The sequence below is a fragment of the Vulpes lagopus genome, chromosome 6, assembly GCF_018345385.1.
Source record: "Vulpes lagopus strain Blue_001 chromosome 6, ASM1834538v1, whole genome shotgun sequence".
NCBI lineage: Eukaryota > Metazoa > Chordata > Mammalia > Carnivora > Canidae > Vulpes > Vulpes lagopus.
Window position 1 is genome coordinate 116,435,299 of NC_054829.1, and position 20,973 is coordinate 116,456,271.

General features: G+C 36.5%; 1 protein-coding gene across 6 annotated transcripts in view; it reads left to right on the plus strand.

Moving 5' to 3' along the window:
• Window positions 1-20,973, plus strand: part of KIAA1109 (KIAA1109 ortholog) — a 211,643-nt gene that overhangs the window by 125,726 nt on the left and 64,944 nt on the right. For 5 of the 6 annotated variants that reach the window (XM_041758126.1, XM_041758130.1, XM_041758131.1 and 2 more), the window contains exons 46-51: window positions 1,711-1,886; window positions 6,029-6,735; window positions 7,149-7,394; window positions 14,636-14,729; window positions 16,640-16,690; window positions 19,659-19,865. In XM_041758126.1, coding sequence (XP_041614060.1) covers window positions 1,711-1,886; window positions 6,029-6,735; window positions 7,149-7,394; window positions 14,636-14,729; window positions 16,640-16,690; window positions 19,659-19,865 — 1,481 coding nt within the window. The remainder of the gene's footprint in view (window positions 1-1,710; window positions 1,887-6,028; window positions 6,736-7,148; window positions 7,395-14,635; window positions 14,730-16,639; window positions 16,691-19,658; window positions 19,866-20,973) is intronic. The other variant, XM_041758129.1, reaches the window with a different exon arrangement.

Consider the following 20,973-nt stretch of genomic DNA (forward strand, 5'->3'; position numbering starts at 1 on the left):
AGTTTTTAGGGACTTCATTTTTTTTTTTTAATTAAAGGAGAGTGGGAAAATAAATAACTTTTGTTGTTTTGGGCTATAGAATACATTAATTGCATTTCTTAGCATTCAATACATATTTCTAGAGATTATTTTATTGTTTTACATATAAGACTATAAAATCTAGAAACATGAATATTAAATAATACAGTAAAAAATTCCGTAAGGTGATTTAAATATGTGTAGAGGTTAGAGTGAATATGAAAGAGAGCTTATCACAGATGCCCTAAAAGGATTGCCAGATAGTGTGGAGGACCTAGTTAAGAGTTTAGGTTAGTGTTGGGGTACCAGTGAATGGAATTATATCATTTCCTCTTATTGTTGCTAGAAGCTCAGCTATAGGAGCAGAAGAAGATTGATCCAAAGCAGATGTAGCAATAAAAATGAGGGTGATAGATATAAACAACCTAGGAAGTTGCTGAAATGGAGTTTAAGCCATGATTATGGGGGAGAGGGGGAGAGACGTCACATAACTTTGGAACTGAAGTGTTGATTGAGTAATATGCATGGGCAAAGGAGTCATTCAAGATGATAAATTAGGATTGAAAAGAAAAAGAAGGAAGTAAGTCAGGAATCAGTTTCTGATTTGTATGGGGATTAACAAGAGGGAGGTGTGATAAATAACAAACATTAGGAAAGATGGAGGGTAGTTTGAACCTTGAAGAGGGAAGAGTTTTTCCATGAGAATGAAAGAGTAAAACCTAAGAAAGAATATCCCAAGTAAGTATATAAGGGAGAGAAAATTTCTTCCTAAGATTCTAGTCTAGTGTACAATTGTTTGAATTCTCTATTCTAGGCCTTTAGAACTTCACAAGGGTAACCTGTCTTCCCAAGCACAAACAGATGAGATGACCGAGAGATAATTGAACATGTAGACTTAGGTCTTAATACATAAATGGCACTTGTCCATTTTAATGGTATTATTTAACTTCCAGGAAAAGATCACTAAGGGAGAATGTACAGTGAAAGGGTTATCCGAGGGCCATGGAAAGTACTGGATAGCACCTTATTTTGGATGTGGAAGGAGGAAAAGGAACCAGACAGCAAAGAATAAGCAGAGTGATTATAATGATCAACTACTAAACACACATAGTTGCTTCTGTTTGCATTAGCTCCTCGCGACTGCAAAATCAGTTAATAAGAGATTTAACCAGAGTGTTTTATTTCCATAAGCATGTATGGTACTTAATACATAAAGAAAGGTTTTTTGTCAGAAAATAAATATTAAATGATTGTTACAACCAAGTGATACCATTTAAAAAAAAGTCAGACGTTCATAATATTACATATGAAATGTTTTAATATTAACATAGGAAGTTGATAAACTAGTATACCAAATTTTTATGGAAATGCAGTATATAGTCATGCCTTTTTTAAAAGCATGAAGTAGAATGATTGAAATAAGTTCACAATTTTATTTTCCTTGTAATTTCAGACACTCAGGCACGATGGAGAAATCTTTGTCCTTGTGATTAAAGATAAGTAGCACATAATAGATGCTCAAAAATACTGTTAGGTTTTAACTAAAATTAGAGCTATATTTATTATTACAGGTCCTTTTTTTTGGCTTCACACTACAGTATTAATACATGTATTGAAGTAGGGTAAGAAAAAAGCCACAGGAAATGATGAATTGTTAGTGAAGCTAATTAATTAATGTGTTATGTCTTTTAGGTTGTTTTTAAGCCTCTTCTCAGTCATACAGGAATTCAGTCACAGGATGCAATGCCACTCTGCTACCGAATGTACTTTGGAGAACACCTTTCATTTTCAGGGACTTTGGACTGCCTTAGAGCAGATATTGTAGATTCAGACACAGCCAAAGAGAGAAAAGGCAAAAGAGCAAGAAGGTATGTTCTTTTGTTCTTTTTGTGAAACTGTTATACACAGGTTATAATATCTGTTTTTTAACTTTGTTTTCCTCTTATGCTAATGAGAAAGTAATTTTAATATTTTAATGAGAAGATAACTTCCATTTATCAAAAGTAACCTCATTTTATTTTCTTTTTTATTTTATTTTTTTAATAACCTCATTTTAAAACTTTTTGATTTTATAGATGATGACACCTGTGTTGAGGCATAGTTTTGTGTCATGTTAGTGTACATGAATCAGCCAAAGTACATTTGTTGTATATATTCTTAGAATTTGTTTACTCTTGTAGTAGCTAAATTTTTATGATCCTATGCATTGCAATTTTATATATTTTACTTATAATTATTCCTAACCTCCATTCTGAATTGACTTGTATTTTCTATTCGAAATAGGGGGGGATCCCTGGGTGGCGCAGCGGTTTGGCGCCTGCCTTTGGCCCAGGGCGCGATCCTGGGGACCCGGGATCGAATCCCACGTCGGGCTCCCGGTGCATGGAGCCTGCTTCTCCCTCTGCCTGTGTCTCTGCCTGTGTCTCTGGCTCTGTCTCTCCTTCTATCTCTCAAGAATAAAAAAAAAAATCTTTAAAAAAAAAAAAAAAGAAATAGGGTAGAAGTCATATTGAGAGTATAGCCATGAGAAACAAATACACAGGAATGCTAAATGTAGCATGGTAAAAGTTAAGAACTATCTTTTACTATCATTATTATCAGGGATAGTTCTTTGGTCTCTTTACTGCTTAAATAGGAAATATTATGCCCACTAATAATATTTGACTAATGAACATGAAATTTTACTTTGCATAGGTCTTGCTTTGTATTTAGGAATAGTAGAATATGGATATAGGTGGCAATTAGGAGGTTTTGCAACATTCTTGGTTTCATCCAGGTTGTGTTTTTATAAGGGGGTAGATTAAAAGTAAAATGCACAGGTATCGCATATGTGTATCACACAGTTGGGTAAGTGAAATGTTTTCCATCTGAAATAATTCTATTTAAAAATTTAAATAATTTGACAAAATCAGTTTAAATGTTTGGATGTCAATTATTAATAGAAAAATATAGCTTTCTCAAATTTTGTTTCAGGTGTAGATATCTGAGGATTTTCTAATGACGCAGGAACATGGAAGTTGCATTGTCTTTTCTATTCAATGTTAGTGGGGGAAATTATCTTGGTTTTGTGACTTGGAAAAAATGTTTGTTAAAACATTAAAAGCTCTCTTACTGCTTATTATAAGTGTGTAGGAAAATGCAAAATATAATAAACTAATATTTAGTAAATTATAATTTAAAACATTAGAAACATTGAGAAAGTGTCTTCTTTATAAAAATCTCAAAGGATTGTTTGAATAGCTCTTGCCATCTTATCATCATATAACTTGCAATTTAGAAAGAGCATCTTTTCTGTACCTTGGCATAATGCTGTACAGTATTGATGAGTTTCCAACATTTTTGTTAAGTATTGATGAGTTTCCAACATTTTTTCCTTGCACTTGTAATGTCATGAAATACTATGAAGTTTTTTGCCAACATCACTTCCTCTGGGATATCGCCATCCTTTTTGTTACCACTTTCCTCTTTATGCCAGTAAGTTTGCCTTCACTGAGTTCCTCTGGCTGCATATCTGTAGTTTCTAGAGCAATAGTAGTATCCACAATCTCCAATTAGTCATTTCTTCTATAACTCCATTTACTTTTAATTTACAACACCAGTGTTATCATTTTTTTGTTTCATTACTGCATTTTTGTCTTTGCTGTCCAGTTCCCACCTTTGATTATCCATTTTCGTAAAATGTCATTTCGGTTTGTCACGAAGAGGCAACACAGCTACATGCTTTACTGTCTGTGCATGAAATGAATAACAAATGTACATTGACCAATCACTGACTTAGATAATGTGATTGGTTAATGATCATGATGTACATCTATTATTTATGTAGTGATTTGTGGAATGAAGAGCTAGCAGCAAGTTTGTACTCTGCAATTTTTCACAGTAAATTTTAGTTTAAAATTTAAATGGTGTTGTTAGGGGACTGGTGTTATAGAACCAAACCATGGCAACTGAAATCCATTCACATTGGAATCATCAAATTCAGACACCAGAGCACTAATACCAACCTACACTCCCTTATTACATTTAAAAGTTCTGTGTTAAACTTGTATTTCTGTTTGCAATAGCTGACTTCCATATACACACACACAGTGTATGTATCATCCATAGATATAATTAGATTGTATATGTATTTGAATAATTATAGTTTATAGCCTACTTATTGGCTTACTAAATGCTATATAATACTGCCACAGACTAGACTTTCATCTGACCTTACTTTTTTATGTTCACAGAGGTTCTTTAAGTGACTTTGAACTTAATTGTCTTTGGCGTAGTTGCACTTAATATTCCTTTACATTTTTATACTATCACATCAGCTCTAAATACTCCACCTTCTTTTTACTGGCCCATGGTTAGCTTTTATTTCTCAGATCTCCTATAATTCCTCCTTAAACTCTATTTTTTTGGAAATCTTTGCCACAGTACACTTTTCCTGGTCATTAATTTCAATTGGGTTTTTTTCTTTTTTATAGCACATTATTCATTCTGCTAATTACTGTACTTTATTTTTGGGTTATAGTTTCTTGTACCAACATACATATCCTATCCTGTAAAGCTAGAACAGTTATTAGATTTAGCATAGGTTCTGACATGTAGAAGTTCTTTAAATATCAATTTCTTCATATCTTTGCTATCTCCAGATAAGATAGTTGAACGTAGTAGAGACTTAATATTTTTTAATTTAATTTTAACTTTGGCTCTATAGTGCCCATACTAACTCCTTACCTGTCTAGCTACTTTGGTCTTTTTTTTTTTTAAATTTTTTTTTTTTTAATTTATTTATGATAGTCAGAGAGAGAGAGAGGCAGAGACACAGGCAGAGGGAGAAGCAGGCTCCATGCACCGGGAGCCTGATGTGGGATTCAATCCCGGGTCTCCAGGATCGCGCCCTGGGCCAAAGGCAGGCACCAAACCGCTGTGCCACCCAGGGATCCCAGCTACTTTGGTCTTAAGTGATTACTTCCTTTTACTTGAATATCTTCTCTTTAAGGCTTTCTTGCCTCCATTATATGTTTTCAATTCTTATTCTGCAGTTGTGGATTATTTTAATTTCTTTTGAGTCTTCTCTGTCCTTCCATTCTATTTCTCAAAATCCAATCTTTCCTTCTTTGCTGACACACTTAGCATTGATTGTAGTCTTACTATGAGCTTGTGCATTTTCATGATTATACCTCAAAGTGGGGTTTTTCTTAAAATAATAAATTCTTTAAGTTAAATTGAGAATATCAAAGCAGCTTCTGTTTCTTTTTTCTACTAGAAAAATTTTACGTATGTGACTACACATTCATATTGTACATAGGAGAAGAGGGGAAAATACTTTTTATTACAGCTTTGGTACCTGAGGTTCATTGTTATCGGTAGCTGGTTTACAGAAATCTGAGACAGTTTTGGCTTTTAAATATTAAAATTGACTCTATCATTCCTACATGAAAAGTTTCAGATAAGCAGGAGGATTTGCCCAAATAATTTTCATAGCTTTTTTGTGTGCATTTTTCATTTTTTGTTTCTAGTTGCCTTCCTCACTACTTTCATTTTGGCGAAGTAAGCTGGCAGGGTTTCATTCAAATAGCAAATTAATTTATATAAATGTGATGAAATTAAATATGTAAACAATATATTAACAGAGGGGGAGAGGATAGTTTAGATAGGTACCCTAATTGACCTATAATTGACTTTAAATTCCATTTACCATTTGGGTGTACCATCATACTGGCAAGAAAAAATGTTTTATTCTTTCACTGAAATAACTAACATGAACCTGATTTTAACTAGTTAGTTATGGAATAAGATCAAGAAGGAAGATTTAAAGCCTATTTTCCAACATAGAGAAGGCTGGCCTTGTGAAAAAGCATACTTGCTTTTCTGCTTGATTTCTTGCTTAAAATTATTTAAATGGCTTATAACATGTTTCACCTTGGAGGTTTTTTGCTAACAAACTAATAAAGGTTGGGCAGCTCTGGAAAAAAGGAAATAAAATCTTGTCACTTTCTTCTTTTTTCTGCATTTTTAGGCAAGGTCATGTGAATCTTCCTCCACTGGAGTTCAAACCAGCGTTGATGTTGGAAACCTTTAGCATCAGTGCTGTTGTAATGGAAAAGTCGGTGTGCACTCCTCAGAACTCTACCAGCGCTCTTTCTTTCCACGATCTCAACAAACGATATTATAATACCTTTCACTGTAACTTCACTATTTCTTGTCAGTCAATAAGCCAGCATGTAGATATGGCTTTGGTTCGCCTTATTCATCAATTTAGTACGATGATAGACGACATCAAAGCGACTCAAACTGACATTAAACTTAGCAGATATACAGCTGGATCGGCTTCCCCAACACCTACCTTCAAAACCAGAAAACACCGGGATTTTCGCTCCTCTGACTTCAGCCGCAGTTCTAGAGGAAGCCTGAATGGTGGCAATAGAGTAAACAATGCAAAGAACAAACGGACCAACAATGAAAATAACAAAAAGGACTCTCGAAACAAAAATTCGTTAGGAAGATCTGAAAGAAGAACTTCAAAAGTGTCCAGGAAAGGCTCGAAAGATGTGGTGGACCATATGACTATCCACATGGATGACTCTGATTCAATCACAGTGTCAGAGCAAAGTGAGCCATCCGCTGAGTGCTGGCAAAATATGTATAAATTACTTAACTTCTATTCACTTATCTCTGATCCAACAGGAATATTGGAAAAATCTTCAGAAACATTTGGACCAGCAGGTAGTGGATATTTTTATATTTGAAAATTTTCTTTTTAGAACAGCAGTAATACTAAAAGAGGTTGCTGATCATATTTTCTTAGTGTTATGAGTTAGATAATTAAAATGCTGAGAAAATTGCCAGTCATCCATGGAGCGAAAATAAGTAATGGCGGTTAGATAATCTGCCACCCCATTGTCCGTCCTTCCACACACAGCACGGTCTTAAAGATTCAGACATACCTGCTTTTAAATACCTGGCTCTCTAATTTACTGTCAATACGATCATGGGAAAATGTTGAAGAATTTTAAAAATCATTTTGGTGAGGAAGAGGGCTGGTTTGAAATGGGAAGAAAGGTAAGATGCTGTTTGGAAGTGTCCTTCTGTTTCACAGTTTTCGTATCTAAATCCACATTCTTTGTTTCCTCATAAAGGAGTTCGGAGCCCTACAGAGCCAACATGTAAAGTTGTGTTTGAGAATGAACAAGACAGTAACAGTTTGACTAAGACACAGAGAAAGCGTAGCTTGGTAACTTCTGAACCTCAGCACGTTACTCTAATAGTGTTTGGGATTGGCATGGTGAACCGCACACACCTGGAGGCAGACATTGGTGGGCTAACAATGGAATCAGAACTGAAGAGGATCCATGGCAGCTTTACACTTAAGGAAAAAATGAAAGGTATGACGGCATTCTAACACTGCAGTTCTACTTTTCTGAAAAAAGCCAATGCCATGTCTCCAAAATTCTTACTTGGCAGTTTTTCTTCAAAAAATGAACTTTTCCATTTATTTTTATTTATTTTTTTAAAGATTATTTATTTATTTATTCATAAGAGACACAGAGAGAGAGAGAGAGAGAGAGAGAGAGAGAGAGGCAGAGACACAGGCAGAGGGAGAAGCAGGCCCTGGGCAGGGAACCCTACGTGGGACTCGATCCTGGGTCCCCAGGATCATGCCCTGGGCCAAAGGCGGCACTAAACCGCTAAGCCACCCAGGCTGCCCTGAACTTGTCCACTTGTATGGATTGGCATTAGTCTAATTTTGACGTGTGTGTGTGTGTGTGAATATATAGAAAGAGAAATTTAAAAAAATAGTTTTGAAATAATTTAAATTTTACTACAAAATTTTTTTAAAATTATATTTTGTCATTGAATGCATTATGGATAAAATGCAACTTTATTTTATTTTTTTTTTAATTAACTTTTATTGGTGTTCAATTTACCAACATACAGAAAAACACCCAGTGCTCATCCCGTCAAGTGTCCACCTCAGTGCCCGTCACCCATTCCCCTCCAACACCCATCCTCCTCCCCTTCCACCACCCCTAGTTCGTTTCCCCGAGTTAGGAGTCTTTATGTTCTGTCTCCCTTCCTGATATTTCCCAACATTTCTTTTCCCTTCCTTTATATTCCCTTTCACTATTATTCATATTCCCCAAATGAATGAGAACATACACTGTTTGTCCTTCTCCGATTGACTTATTTCACTCAGCATAATACCCTCCAGTTCCATCCACGTTGAAGCAAATGGTGGGTATTTGTCGTTTCTAATTGCTGAGTAATATTCCATTGTATACATAAACCACATCTTCTTTATCCATTCATCTTTCGATGGACACCGAGGCTCCTTCCACAGTGTGGCTATTGTGGCCATTGCTGATAGAAACATCGGGGTGCAGGTGTCCCGACGTTTCATTGCATCTGAATCTTTGGGGTAATCCCCAACAGTGCAATTGCTGGGTCGTAGGGCAGGTCTATTTTTAACTCTTTGAGGAACCTCCACACAGTTTTCCAGAGTGGCTGCACCAGTTCACATTCCCACCAACAGTGTAAGAGGGTTCCCTTTTCTCCGCATCCTCTCCAACATTTGTTGTTTCCTGCCTTGTTAATTTTCCCCATTCTCACTGGTGTGAGGTGGTATCTCATTGTGGTTTTGATTTGTATTTCCCTGATGGCAAGTGATGCACAGCATTTTCTCATGTGCTTGTTGGCCATGTCCATGTCTTCCTCTGTGAGATTTCTCTTCATGTCTTTTGCCCATTTCATGATTGGATTGTTTGTTTCTTTGGTGTTGAGTTTAATAAGTTCTTTATAGATTTTGGAAACTAGCCCTTTATCTGATATGTCATTTGCAAATATCTTCTCCCATTCTGTAGGTTGTCTTTTAGTTTTGTTGACTGTATCCTTTGCTGTGCAAAAGCTTCTTATCTTGATGAAGTCCCAATAGTTCATTTTTGCTTTTGTTTCTTTTGCCTTTGTGGATGTATCTTGCAAGAAGTTACTGTGGCCAAGTTCAAAAAGGGTGTTGCCTGTGTTCTCTTCTATGATTTTGATGGACTCTTGTCTCACATTTAGATCTCTCATCCATTTTGAGTTTATCTTTGTGTATGGTGAAAGAGAGTGGTCCAGTTTCATTCTTCTGCATGTGAATGTCCAATTTTCCCAACACCATTTATTAAAGAGACTGTCTTTCTTCCAATGGATAGTCTTTCCTCCTTTATCGAATATGAGATGACCGTACATTTCAGGGTCCACTTCTGGGTTCTCTATTCTGTTCCATTGATCTATGTGTCTGTTTTTGTGCCAGTACCACACTGTCTTGATGACCACAGCTTTGTAGTACAACCTGAAATCTGGCATTGTGATGCCCCCAGCTATGGTTTTCTTTTTTAAAATTCCCCTGGCTATTCGGGGTCTTTTCTGATTCCACACAAATCTTAAAATAATTTGTTCTAACTCTCTGAAGAAAGTCCATGGTATTTTGATAGGGATTGCATTAAACGTATAAATTGCCCTGGGTAACATTGACATTTTTACAATATTAATTCTGCCAATCCATGAGCATGGAATATTTTTCCATCTCTTTGTGTCTTCCTCAATTTCTTTCAGAAGTGTTCTATAGTTTTTAGGGTATAGATCTTTTACCTCTTTGGTTAGGTTTATTCCTAGGTATCTTATGCTTTTGGGTGCAATTGTAAATGGGATTGACTCCTTAATTTCTCTTTCTTCAGTCTCATTGTTAGTGTATAGAAATGCCATTGATTTCTGGGCATTGATTTTGTATCCTGCCATGCTACCAAATTGCTGTATGAGTTCTAGCAATCTTGGGGTGGAGGCTTTTGGGTTTTCTATGTAGAGTATCATGTCATCGGTGAAGAGGGAGAGTTTGACTTCTTCTTTGCCAATTTGAATGCCTTTAATGTCTTTTTGTTGTCTGATTGCTGAGGCGAGGACTTCCAGAACTATGTTGAACAGCAGTGGTGAGAGTGGACATCCCTGTCTTGTTCCTGATCTTAGGGGAAAGGCTCCCAGTGCTTCCCCATTGAGAATGATATTTGCTGTGGGCTTTTCATAGATGGCTTTTAAGATGTCGAGGAAAGTTCCCTCTATCCCAACACTCTGAAGGGTTTTGATCAGGAATGGATGCTGTATTTTGTCAAATGCTTTCTCTGCATCTAATGAGAGTATCATATGGTTCTTGGTTTTTCTCTTGTTGATATGATGAATCACATTGATGGTTTTACGAGTGTTGAACCAGGCTTGTGTCCCAGGGATAAATCCTACTTGGTCATGGTGAATAATTTTCTTAATGTGTTGTTGGATCCTATTGGCTAGTATCTTGTTGAGAATTTTTGCATCCATGTTCATCAGGGATATTGGTCTGTAATTCTCCTTTTTGGTGGGGTCTTTGTCTGGTTTCGGAATTAAGGTGATGCTGGCCTCATAGAACGAATTTGGAAGTACTCCATCTCTTTCTATCTTTCCAAACAGCTTTAGTAGAATAGGTATGATTTCTTCTTTAAACGTTTGATAGAATTCCCCTGGGAAGCCATCTGGCCCTGGACTCTTGTGTCTTGGGAGGTTTTTGATGACTGCTTCAATTTCCTCCCTGGTTATTGGCCTGTTCAGGTTTTCTATTTCTTCCTGCTCCAGTTTTGGTAGTTTGTGGCTTTCCAGGAATGCGTCCATTTCTTCTAGATTGCCTAATTTATTGGCGTACAGCTGTTCATAATATGTTTTTAAAATCGTTTGTATTTCCTTGGTGTTGGTAGTGATGTCCCCTTTCTCATTCATGATTTTATTAATTTGAGTCTTCTCTCTCTTCTTTTTAATAAGGTTGGCTAATGGTTTATCTATCTTATTAATTCTTTCAAAGAACCTGAACAACAGAACTCCTGGTTCTGTTGATCTGTTCCACAGTTCTTTTGGTCTCGATATCATTGAGTTCTGCTCGAATTTTAATTAACTCTCTTCTTCTGCTGGGGGTGGGGTCTATTTGTTGCTTTTTCTCTAGTTCCTTTATGTGTAAGGTGAGCTTTTGAATTTGAGATCTTTCCAGTTTTTGAATGGATGCTTGTATTGCGATGTATTTCCCCCTCAGGACTGCTTTTGCTGCATCCCAAAGATTTTGAACGGTTGTATCTTCATTCTCATTAGTTTCCATGAATCTTTTTAATTCTTCCTTAATTTCCTGGTTGACCTTTTCATCTTTTAGCAGGATGGTCCTTAACCTCCATGTGTTTGTGGTCCTTCCATACTTCTTGTTGTGATTAAGTTCTAATTTCAAGGCATTATGGTCTGAGAATATACAGGGGACTATCCCGATCTTTTGGTATCGGTTCAGACCCGATTTGTGACCCAGTATGTGGTCTATTCTGGAGAAAGTTCCATGTGTACTTGAGAAGAATGTGTATTCACATTTTTTTTTTTTTATTTTAACCACAAGTATTTATTGATGGATCAAAGAATACAATTTAAATGGAACAATAAGGCACAACTGTGGATTAAAACAGTTTGCGATACAGCCAAAAGGAGGAAAAAGCCATATCTTAGGAACTTTAAATATGCAAAAGTCCAGGAGTCTCTGAAGTACCTCTCTATTCCCTTTTATGCATTTCCTATATTACATCACTTGATGACAAAGTCAGACTAATACTTCATCAAGAATTTCTCAGTCATTTATACTTGAGTTATCCAGCCTGGTCACTCTTGATTTCAATTCTTCCCAATCCCTTTTGCAGTGTCTTGTTGTTTTTAAGCAATTCCCTTCCTAAAGTAGTTCTGTAGATATCTGTGAAATCCATCTGGTCCAGTGTATCATTTAAAGCTCTCGTTTCTTTGGAGTCGTTGTGCTTAGAAGACCTATCCAGGGTAGAAAGAGCTAGATTGAAGTCACCAAGTATAAGTGTATTATTATCAAGGTATTTCTTGAGTTTGGTTATTAATTGGTTTAAATATTTGGCAGCTCCCACATTCGGGGCATATATATTGAGGAGTGTTAAGTCCTCTTGTTGGATAGATCCTTTGAGTATGAGATAGTGTCCCTCTTCATCTCTCACTATAGTCTTCTGGGTAAATTTTAATTTATCTGATATAAGGATGGCAACCCCTGCTTTCTTTTGAGGACCATTTGAATGGTAAATGGTTCTCCAACCTTTTATTTTCAGGTTGTAGGTGTCCTTCTGTCTAAAATGAGTCTCTTGTAGACAGCAAATAGATGGGTCCTGCTTTTTTATCCAGTCTGAAACCCTGCGCCTTTTGATGGGGTCATTAAGCCCGTTCACGTTCAGAGTTACTATTGATAGATATGAGTTTAGTGTCATCATATCTATTCAGTCCTTGTTTTTGTGGATTGTTCCACTGAACTTCTTCTTAAAGGGGAATTTTAAGAGTCCCCCTTAAAATTTCTTGCAGAGCTGGTTTGGAGGTTACATATTCTTTCAGTTCCTGCCTGTCTTGGAAGCTCTTTATCTCTCCTTCCATTTTGAATGAAAGCCTTGCTGGATAAAGTATTCTTGGTTGCATGTTCTTTTCATTTAGGACCCTGAATATATCCTGCCAGCCCTTTCTGGCCTGCCAGGTCTCTGTGGAGAGGTCTGCTGTTACCCTAATATTCCTCCCCATAAAAGTCAGGGACTTTTTTTCTCTTGCTGCTTTAAGGATCTTCTCCTTATCTTTGGAATTTGCAAGCTTCACTATTAAATGTCGAGGTGTTGAACGGTTTTTGTTGATTTAGGGGGGGATCTCTCTATTTCCTGGATCTGAATGCCTGTTTCCCTTCCCAGATTCGGAAAGTTTTCAGCTAGGATTTGTTCAAATACATATTCTGGCCCTCTGTCGCTTTCGGCGCCCTCAGGAACCCCAATTAAACGTAGGTTTTTCTTCCTCAGGCTATCATTTATTTCCCTTAATCTATCCTCATGGTCTTTTAATTGCCTGTCTCTTTTTTCCTCAGTTTCCCTCTTTGCCATCAACTTGTCTTCTATGTCACTCACTCGTTCTTCCACCTCGTCAAGCCTCGTCGTTAGGACTTCTAGCTTGGATTGCATCTCATTTAATTGATTTTTAATTTCTGCCTGATTGGATCTAAATTCTGCAGTCATGAAGTCTCTTGAGTCCTTTATGGTTATCTAGAGCCACCAGTAGCTGTAAAATAGTGCTTCTGAATTGGCTTTCTGACATTGAATTGTAATCCATATTTTGTAACTCTGTGGGAGAGTGGGCTGTTTCTGATTCTTTTTTTTGAGGTGAGGTTTTCCTTTTAGTGATTTTGCTCAGTGCAGAGTGGCCAAAAACAAGTTGTATTGGGAAAAGGAGAAAAAGAGAGAGAAGGAAAGAAAAGAGAAAAAGAAAAAAGAGAAAGAAGAAAAAAAAGGGGAAAAAGAGAAGAAAAAGAAAGAAAAAAAAGGAGAAAAAAGAAAAAAAAAGGGGGGGTGGGGGAAGCAATCAGAAATCAAGAAGAAAGAGAGAAAAAAGCACAAAACAAAACAAAACAAAAACAAAAAAAAAACACGGGGGAGTATCTTCCGATTCTGTGTACTTTAAGTCCCTTGACTTCCCTTGGAACTGGTCCGTCTCGCTGGTCTTCTGGGGGAGGGGCCTGCTGTGCTGATTCTCAGGTGTTAGCACTTGGGGGAGCTGCTCTGCCCCTGCCTGGTGCAGGGCTCAGTGGGGGTGTTTACCCCGTGAGGCCCCGGGAGGAAGCCACAGTGGCGGGGGTGGCAGCTGTGGGAACCTGGATTCAGCCCCCGCAGTAGCTCCGGGGCTCTCCGTCTGCAGGGCCTGGGGGCTCCGGGGCGGGGCTCCTGATCTGCTCAGCTCGGGGCAGGAGTGTCCTCGCTGTCCTGGGCCCTCCCGGCCTCTGCCTGTTCCGGGGGAGGCCGGATCCTGGGCTGTGTCCCGGCGCCCTGTGCTCCGGGGCCTGCGCTGTTGGATTCTCGCTCCTGGCGGTGCAGCCCCCTCCGCGGAGCCGCCGCCCGAGCCCCTCCGAGCTGTTCCCGGAGCCGCGCCGCCCCCTCCGCGGAGCTTCTTCCTCCGCCCGAGCCGCCGCCGCCGAGCTGCTCTCGGAGCCCCGCAGCCCCCTCCGCGGAGCCGCCGCCCGAGCCCCTCCGAGCTGCTCCGGGTCCCGCCGAGCGCTGCAGCCCTTAGGGAGCTCGGCGCACTCTCCCGGGGCGCAGGTGCCTGTTAGTGTCCCTGGAGCCCGAGGGCATCCCCGCCCTCCTGGATCCTGCTCCAACTCCCTGAGCCCCTTTCTGCCCGGGAAGGTCGGTGCAGCTCCTGCTCCTCCGGGACGGGGCTCTCCTGTCCTGGGGACACTCGCCCCGGCCTCAGCCCGGCTCCTCGGGGCCCCTCCCCCTCGGAGGCCTTTTGTGTCTTTATTTCTTTTTCCCCGTCTTCCTACCTTGATAGAATCGCGAACTCTTCTCACTGTGGCGTTCCAGCAGGTCTCCCTTTAAATCTCAGGCCGAATTCGTAGATTTTCAGGATGATTGGATGGTTTTCTAGGTAATTTGTTGAGGACAGGTGACTTGGAGACCCTACTCTGCCGCCATCTTGCCCCTCCCCCCAAAATGCAACTTTAATACAAAGTACAATTATTTTATTTCCAGATTTCATGTAATTCTTTTTTCTTACATTTAAGATGTTTTACATCAAAAGATGACTGAAACATGTGCCACTGCTCATATTGGTGGTGTTAATATTGTGCTGCTTGAAGGAATTACACCAAATATACAGTAAGTATATAAATTTTTATTATTTTCTTAAACTGTTTATTTTAGTTTTATAGGAAACTTAAAATTATTGGATGAATCCCATTTATGCTGAGCTTTGAGATGTGTATACATTATGTTACCAAATACTATCATCCGGTCATTAAGAATTTACCAAATGAAATATTTTCAGAAAAAATAATTTTCTCCCTTTTTACAGTTGGTTTACTACATTTGGTTTACCCTTCCAAAAAACTGACTCCAGGTACATTGTCAGATCATATAACAAGAAAAAATGTTTACAATGCAAACTTCAGTTAAACATTCAACATGCAAAAGCTTACATAATTCAACTAGTTAGAATTTTAGTCAAAAAATACATACTGTTTCTTGATTTTATGTTAAGTAATCATTACTCAAATTCACGCTGGGTTTTAAAACTCTGTCTTGCCATTTTTCATTTAAAGAATTTAATAATAAAGCCTATGAGACTCTTCTAATAATATAGGTAAACTTTTTATAGTGAGTATACCATACATACCATATTACTTTTCTTTTGATTCTTTGCTCTTAACCTTTTCTTTCTAAGTACTACTCTTAGATCTGTTTTGAATTGTTCTGATGATGATTACCTATATACACAATATATTCAGATCATTAACCTATTATCAGTATATTTAACCACTGACTTTGTTCAAATGCTTGGGAATATATTCTAATTTCCTTTCATTGGAGCAACTTTATGTTGTAACTACAAAATATGCTTTGATAATTTAGGTCAGATTTTGAAATTTGCTCTTTCTTAATATAACTAGTTAATGTTCTATCATCTTACATTGAATCTGTCATGCTAAATACTGACTAGAGGATTTTGTTCAGCTGCATAAAAATTAGGTATTAATCATATATTGATTAGTAACAGTTCTATTCATATTTTAAACATGAGTGATGTGATAGCTGTCTTGGAGAACATTTCCTTCAATAGATGGTTAAGGCTGTTGGGGTAGCTTGGATCTGTAAGCCTAGAACCAAATAATATATTTCTTTATAGCTGCCTACATGGTACAGATCGCATTTCCTAAGCAGTCTGGAAAGACCAGGAAATTACAGTAGTTGTGACAGACAAGACTTTTTTTTTATCATTCAGTGTGGAAGAAGGAGTATTATGATATATTAATTGCAATCTTACCAACTACCTACTGTGAGCCAGGAGCCTCACATAGATTATTTAATCCTAATCTGAATTCTGTGAACTGGGATAGTTTTATCCCACTTTATAGAAAAGTAAATTGAGCTTCAGAAAGATAAAAGCAAGTGCCTAAAATACTTAAAAACCTACAGTCAGTAAGAATTGTTATCTGAATCTGTGCTTCTGCTAAACATTACTCCAGACCTTCAGTTCCATGATTCCATTGGTGGCTCTAAATTTAAAATACATGGTTACTTTAACCTATGCAGCAAGTAAAACAAATTTCTTTAGTTGTCTCAGATATTTTATTTACTCTATCCTCTTGAATTTTTTAGCTCTATTATCTGTTATTTCTTGAGGACTTCACATAGTTTCTAGACTTGCAAAACATAGTATTTATAAAATGGACTTTTTAGGAAGTATTATATAGTTATGTTTCTTGCCTTTGGAAAAAAGCGAAGATCCTTTTTTTTTTTTTTAAATAAAAGTTACGAATTATTCACTATTGGGCTCTAGTAGTTTTAAGACTTTCTGGATTTATTCTTTGATTTTTCATTTCTGATTTCAGTTAAAAAGAAATGAAACTAAAAAGCAAATAGTTGAAAATTTTCTTTGAGGGAAAATTTTAAAAGTGGAAAATAAGAAAAGCATTCCAGATGATGGGTCATACTGTAACTAATTTACATATGAATGTTTATTTGCTTCCTTTTTGTTTTCCTGCTTTCTCTTGAATCTTCATCTGTAGACTGGAGGATTTTCCTACATCTCCTACAAGCACAGCCAAACAAGAGTTTCTGTATGTCATATTACTTTTTTTCCCCATGGGCTTTGTGATTAACATAGAATTGAATAGTTTTAAAGAAATATTTAGATTATGTGCATGGCTGTGAATGTATATAGTTATTATTTTGTAGCTTTAATATAGATCCTTTTATAGATTAAAGCTTACTGACATTCAAGGAACACGCAGAGGTAAGGGCTGGCTACCTTTTGATAATTCACACATTGTTTTGTTGTTGAAAGATTTTAACACTATAGTTATGTGTTGCTTGTGCTTCTTTAAGACACCTTACTGTTAAAATTTATATTATTGTAAATACTTCTTAAGGTTTGATGTGATAATAGGAACTAAAAAGTTTTACTTGAATAAGAGTAATTGCAAAAATAATTATTAAGATACTAATATATGAAAACATTGACACGTCTCAACTTTATAATTTTGTTTTTAAGATGAGGAGAGTTAAAGAAAATAAGATGAGAGTTTACTACTCTGTTGACAAATTTTATGTATGGCTTTTACTATATGTGCTTTTATATTTTAAGTGTCTTGATTTGACCCAAGTATATCTGATATTTTGTGTCAGTAAGCTCTACTGAGTGCTATTAATTTAAGTATTTGTTACATGAGTCTTACATGCAGGTGGAGATAGAGTAGAGACAATGAAGCCCTAGAGTAAATCCTCAAATTATTTACTCGGCTTGTTGGATCGAGAAGGATGGGACCTGCATTTAAGACCATAGCCTAGACTCAGGAAGTAAAGAAAATGGGGGAAAAGTATTTGCCTCATTAGGCACTGTGGTCATTGTAGCTGATCACAGTGGATCCGAACTTTGTGAGGGTAGACTACCACTGTCAGTGAATTCTTTAACAAGATTGATTGGTCACTTGCCATGAACTTTTTACGTATATGCGGCATATCTATGGTGCTATAAGTTCTTATAGCCTTCAGAGAGATTTTGACTACTTCTTTCTTGTGTAAAAGTTTTATGTATACTATATACTGTGTGATCTAGATTAAGTGACAACTCTATTCAAGAATTAAAATGAAGTTATGAATAGAAAACTCACTTAGCTTGTAAACTATTTAAGTCTTCATTCTGTGTCTCCTTACATCTTTAACACGTGCAGTTTGACAGGAGTTAGACATCCTCTATAGTTTCAGGCTCAATTTGATCAAAATAGATCTACCATGTTGTCCAGCTCAGAAGAAAACCACTCACCTTGTAGTGGTAGGCACCATTTACAAAGACTACAGTGTGAATGGGGCCCTCTGGAGTTGGACAGCACAGAGCACCTGAAGTCCTTAACATCAGAATTTTCATTGGAGATATCATAGTAGGGTCCTTGTAGGAGAGCAGTCAGCCCAATTAGCTTTCCATTCTTACTTTTACTGTATACCTGAAATTCTAGTGTTATATATGTGCTTATATAATCAAAAGTAATATTTAAACAGACTTCTGTCTATAGATTATAAAGGTAAAACAGTGAGATAGGTATAGAATTTTACTGTCATGATAACAAGACAGACTTCTTTGTATGTTTAGTTTCATTGAGTAGATGGATGCTGTTCACAAGTGTAAAATCATTTGCATGTTAGCACCATCTGAGTGTTCTGGCTTATGCTGAAATTGAATTTAAAATGAAATCTCATTAATGATAAAAGTAGCTTTATCATAACATTTAAGAAAAGATTCCAAATTCAGTAGTCAATATCCCAGAATCTATTCTCATGTTTGCTAGACCAATTTCATATCTTAACTTCTTTTTCTAGTCAGTGGTAGTCTCTGAGAAATAGTTGCCTTTGTAGAAGAAAGCTATATAGTTCGCCAGTAATCATTTTCTAATTTTATATAATACTTGCATTTCATTTGTCTGTAAATAATCAGCACCTCTAACAGAGCCATTGTTATGCTTCTCAATGTTTACTTTAATAAAAGTTAGATGTGATAAATCGATTGTTTAGATCCATGAGACTGTAAATGAATTCTTAGTAAATCCTCTATAGCCTAAGTCGAGATAAATATATGTGAACTGACCTGTAGTTAATACGAAATTTGCATTTTATGTGTTGTTTTGCTAAATCTATTGTCAAGAATCTTTTGCCCATTTGAAAGATAATATTTATGTTTGAGGCTGTCCATTTACTAACTGGGCCTTTACTGGTGCAGTTCATTGATGTGAAGCTTTCCATTCTATACGTCAAAACTGGTTTATCATGGCTTCTGTATACATGACTTATCACATGTTATCTGTGGAATTCCACAGCTATAGTGTTGGAAGTCATTCCTCAGCTGTACTTCTTTCCTCTTACTAATTTCACAAAATTCAGTGAATGCCTACCATGCTTAAGGTACTGTTGTAGGCATTAGAAGAGAGAACAAGAAATCAGAAGTACCTTTGCTTTATGTCTGTATTAATTAGTAAAGCTTACTAATTTTTAACTAAGTAGTTATTTATTATGAATTTTTCTTCTATCATTCCTTTAACCCTGGTTGAAAATCTTAAAAATGAAAAACGCAAGTTAAATTTCTTCTTTCCCGTATATTTCTTCCAACATATTATATGATTGATGAATTCCTTTGATTAAATTCTAAGAAGTACAGTATTTTATTATATATTATTTATTTTAAATCCCTAAAATAAATTGGGGACAAAAAGAGGAATTCTGAATGGAGGAAAAATTAAAATGGAATTTTGTGTGTTGTACACATGTAATATGTCAGTGTTCGTTCTTTTACTTGTGAGCGCATACATGTTTTCTTCTGTAAACTCCATTAAAGATATGGAATGATTTTGAGTGCCAACAATGTAAGATAAATGCATTTCAATGCTTTTATAAAACTTTTCCTCAATACATGATTTAAATGCATGAAAAATCTTAAGTCATTTAGTTCATTAAATGATTTTAAAGCATCACCTTAGTACTTTTCAACATTTATCTTTATTTGGCTATATTTTAATGGTCCTCCTTTTTTATTAATAGAACTGTAGTGAAGTGTAGTATTGCCAAGTCACAAGCCCTCTACAGTGCCCAGAGAGGGTTGAAGACTAACAATGCTGCCGTGTTCAAAGTAGGAGCTATCAGCATCAACATTCCCCAGCACCCTGCCACCTTACATAGCATGATGGTTCGAAGTTCCCACCAACTATCTAAGCAGATCTCAGATCTTATCAGACAGCCTTCTACAGCGTAAGTTATTTCTTCAAGTTCTGTGGTTCCATGTGATACTTTAAATTGATCTTTGGTGTGTTAACAATAGTTTGGAGGAAGACAGAGGGTTTCATCCAAATATTGACCAGTATGAACTATGGTGCAGTTGGAAAATAGCCACATATGTTTGTGGAAGAATCCTATGGGATATAAAGTACTTTGTCACAAATGCAATTGTCCGTGTTCTGTATTGTGTCAATAAAGCTTAAGAGATCCCAGAGATTTGTGGATATCATAAGAGGTACTAAAAAAAAAAAAGCAAATCGACAAATTCTAGGACTGTATCAATCCTTATTTACTTGAAACTCATTGTAATTTATGACTGCATAGATTTAAAAACTACAGTGGCCATTTATGTCCCATGCATGGTTTTGTGTATACTGTATATGAAATTGTTGTACATGGTTCAAGGCATGATATGATCATGCCACATAAATATTATAAAGGTTGGTATACTGGATCTTTGTACATTGACTGCTATTCCCTGTCTCTATAGCTCTTGTTCGTGGGTATGCATTGCCAAGATTTATTCCTGATCCTCAAAGCTATATAACTAATGAATAATTAGTAAATATATGATAAGTAAAAGGTAAAAAAAATTATCTTATTATGATCCTTTTGCCTAACCTATAGGGTAGAAAAACATCAGTGAGTCTTTTTCCAGTGTCCTAAAGCAGTGATATTTCTAATTGTTTTATTGAGCTTTAATTCTGATGTAATATTCATGTCGAGTTGAGTAAGTAGTAATAATTTATGTTTCTCCTGTTAGTGGAGTATGTCACCCAAAATGGATACATAAGACATAGTTTAAAAATATGCCAAGGAACTTTTCTTTATTATAATGTATTGGAAACAGAGTGTAATAGTTTAAAAAAATGAGACTCTTGTCAAAGTGAATTAAAATCCTGGTTTCACCATTTTCTAGCTAGGCTTCCTCATTTGTGAAGCAGATAATCATACCTACTCAAAGGTTTTTGTGAGATAAATGAATAAATGATGAAACACACAGAACACTAAGAATATTACCTGGCATATAGTAAGCACTCCAAAAATTATTGTTATTGTATATATTGTTATTAATAGTGAT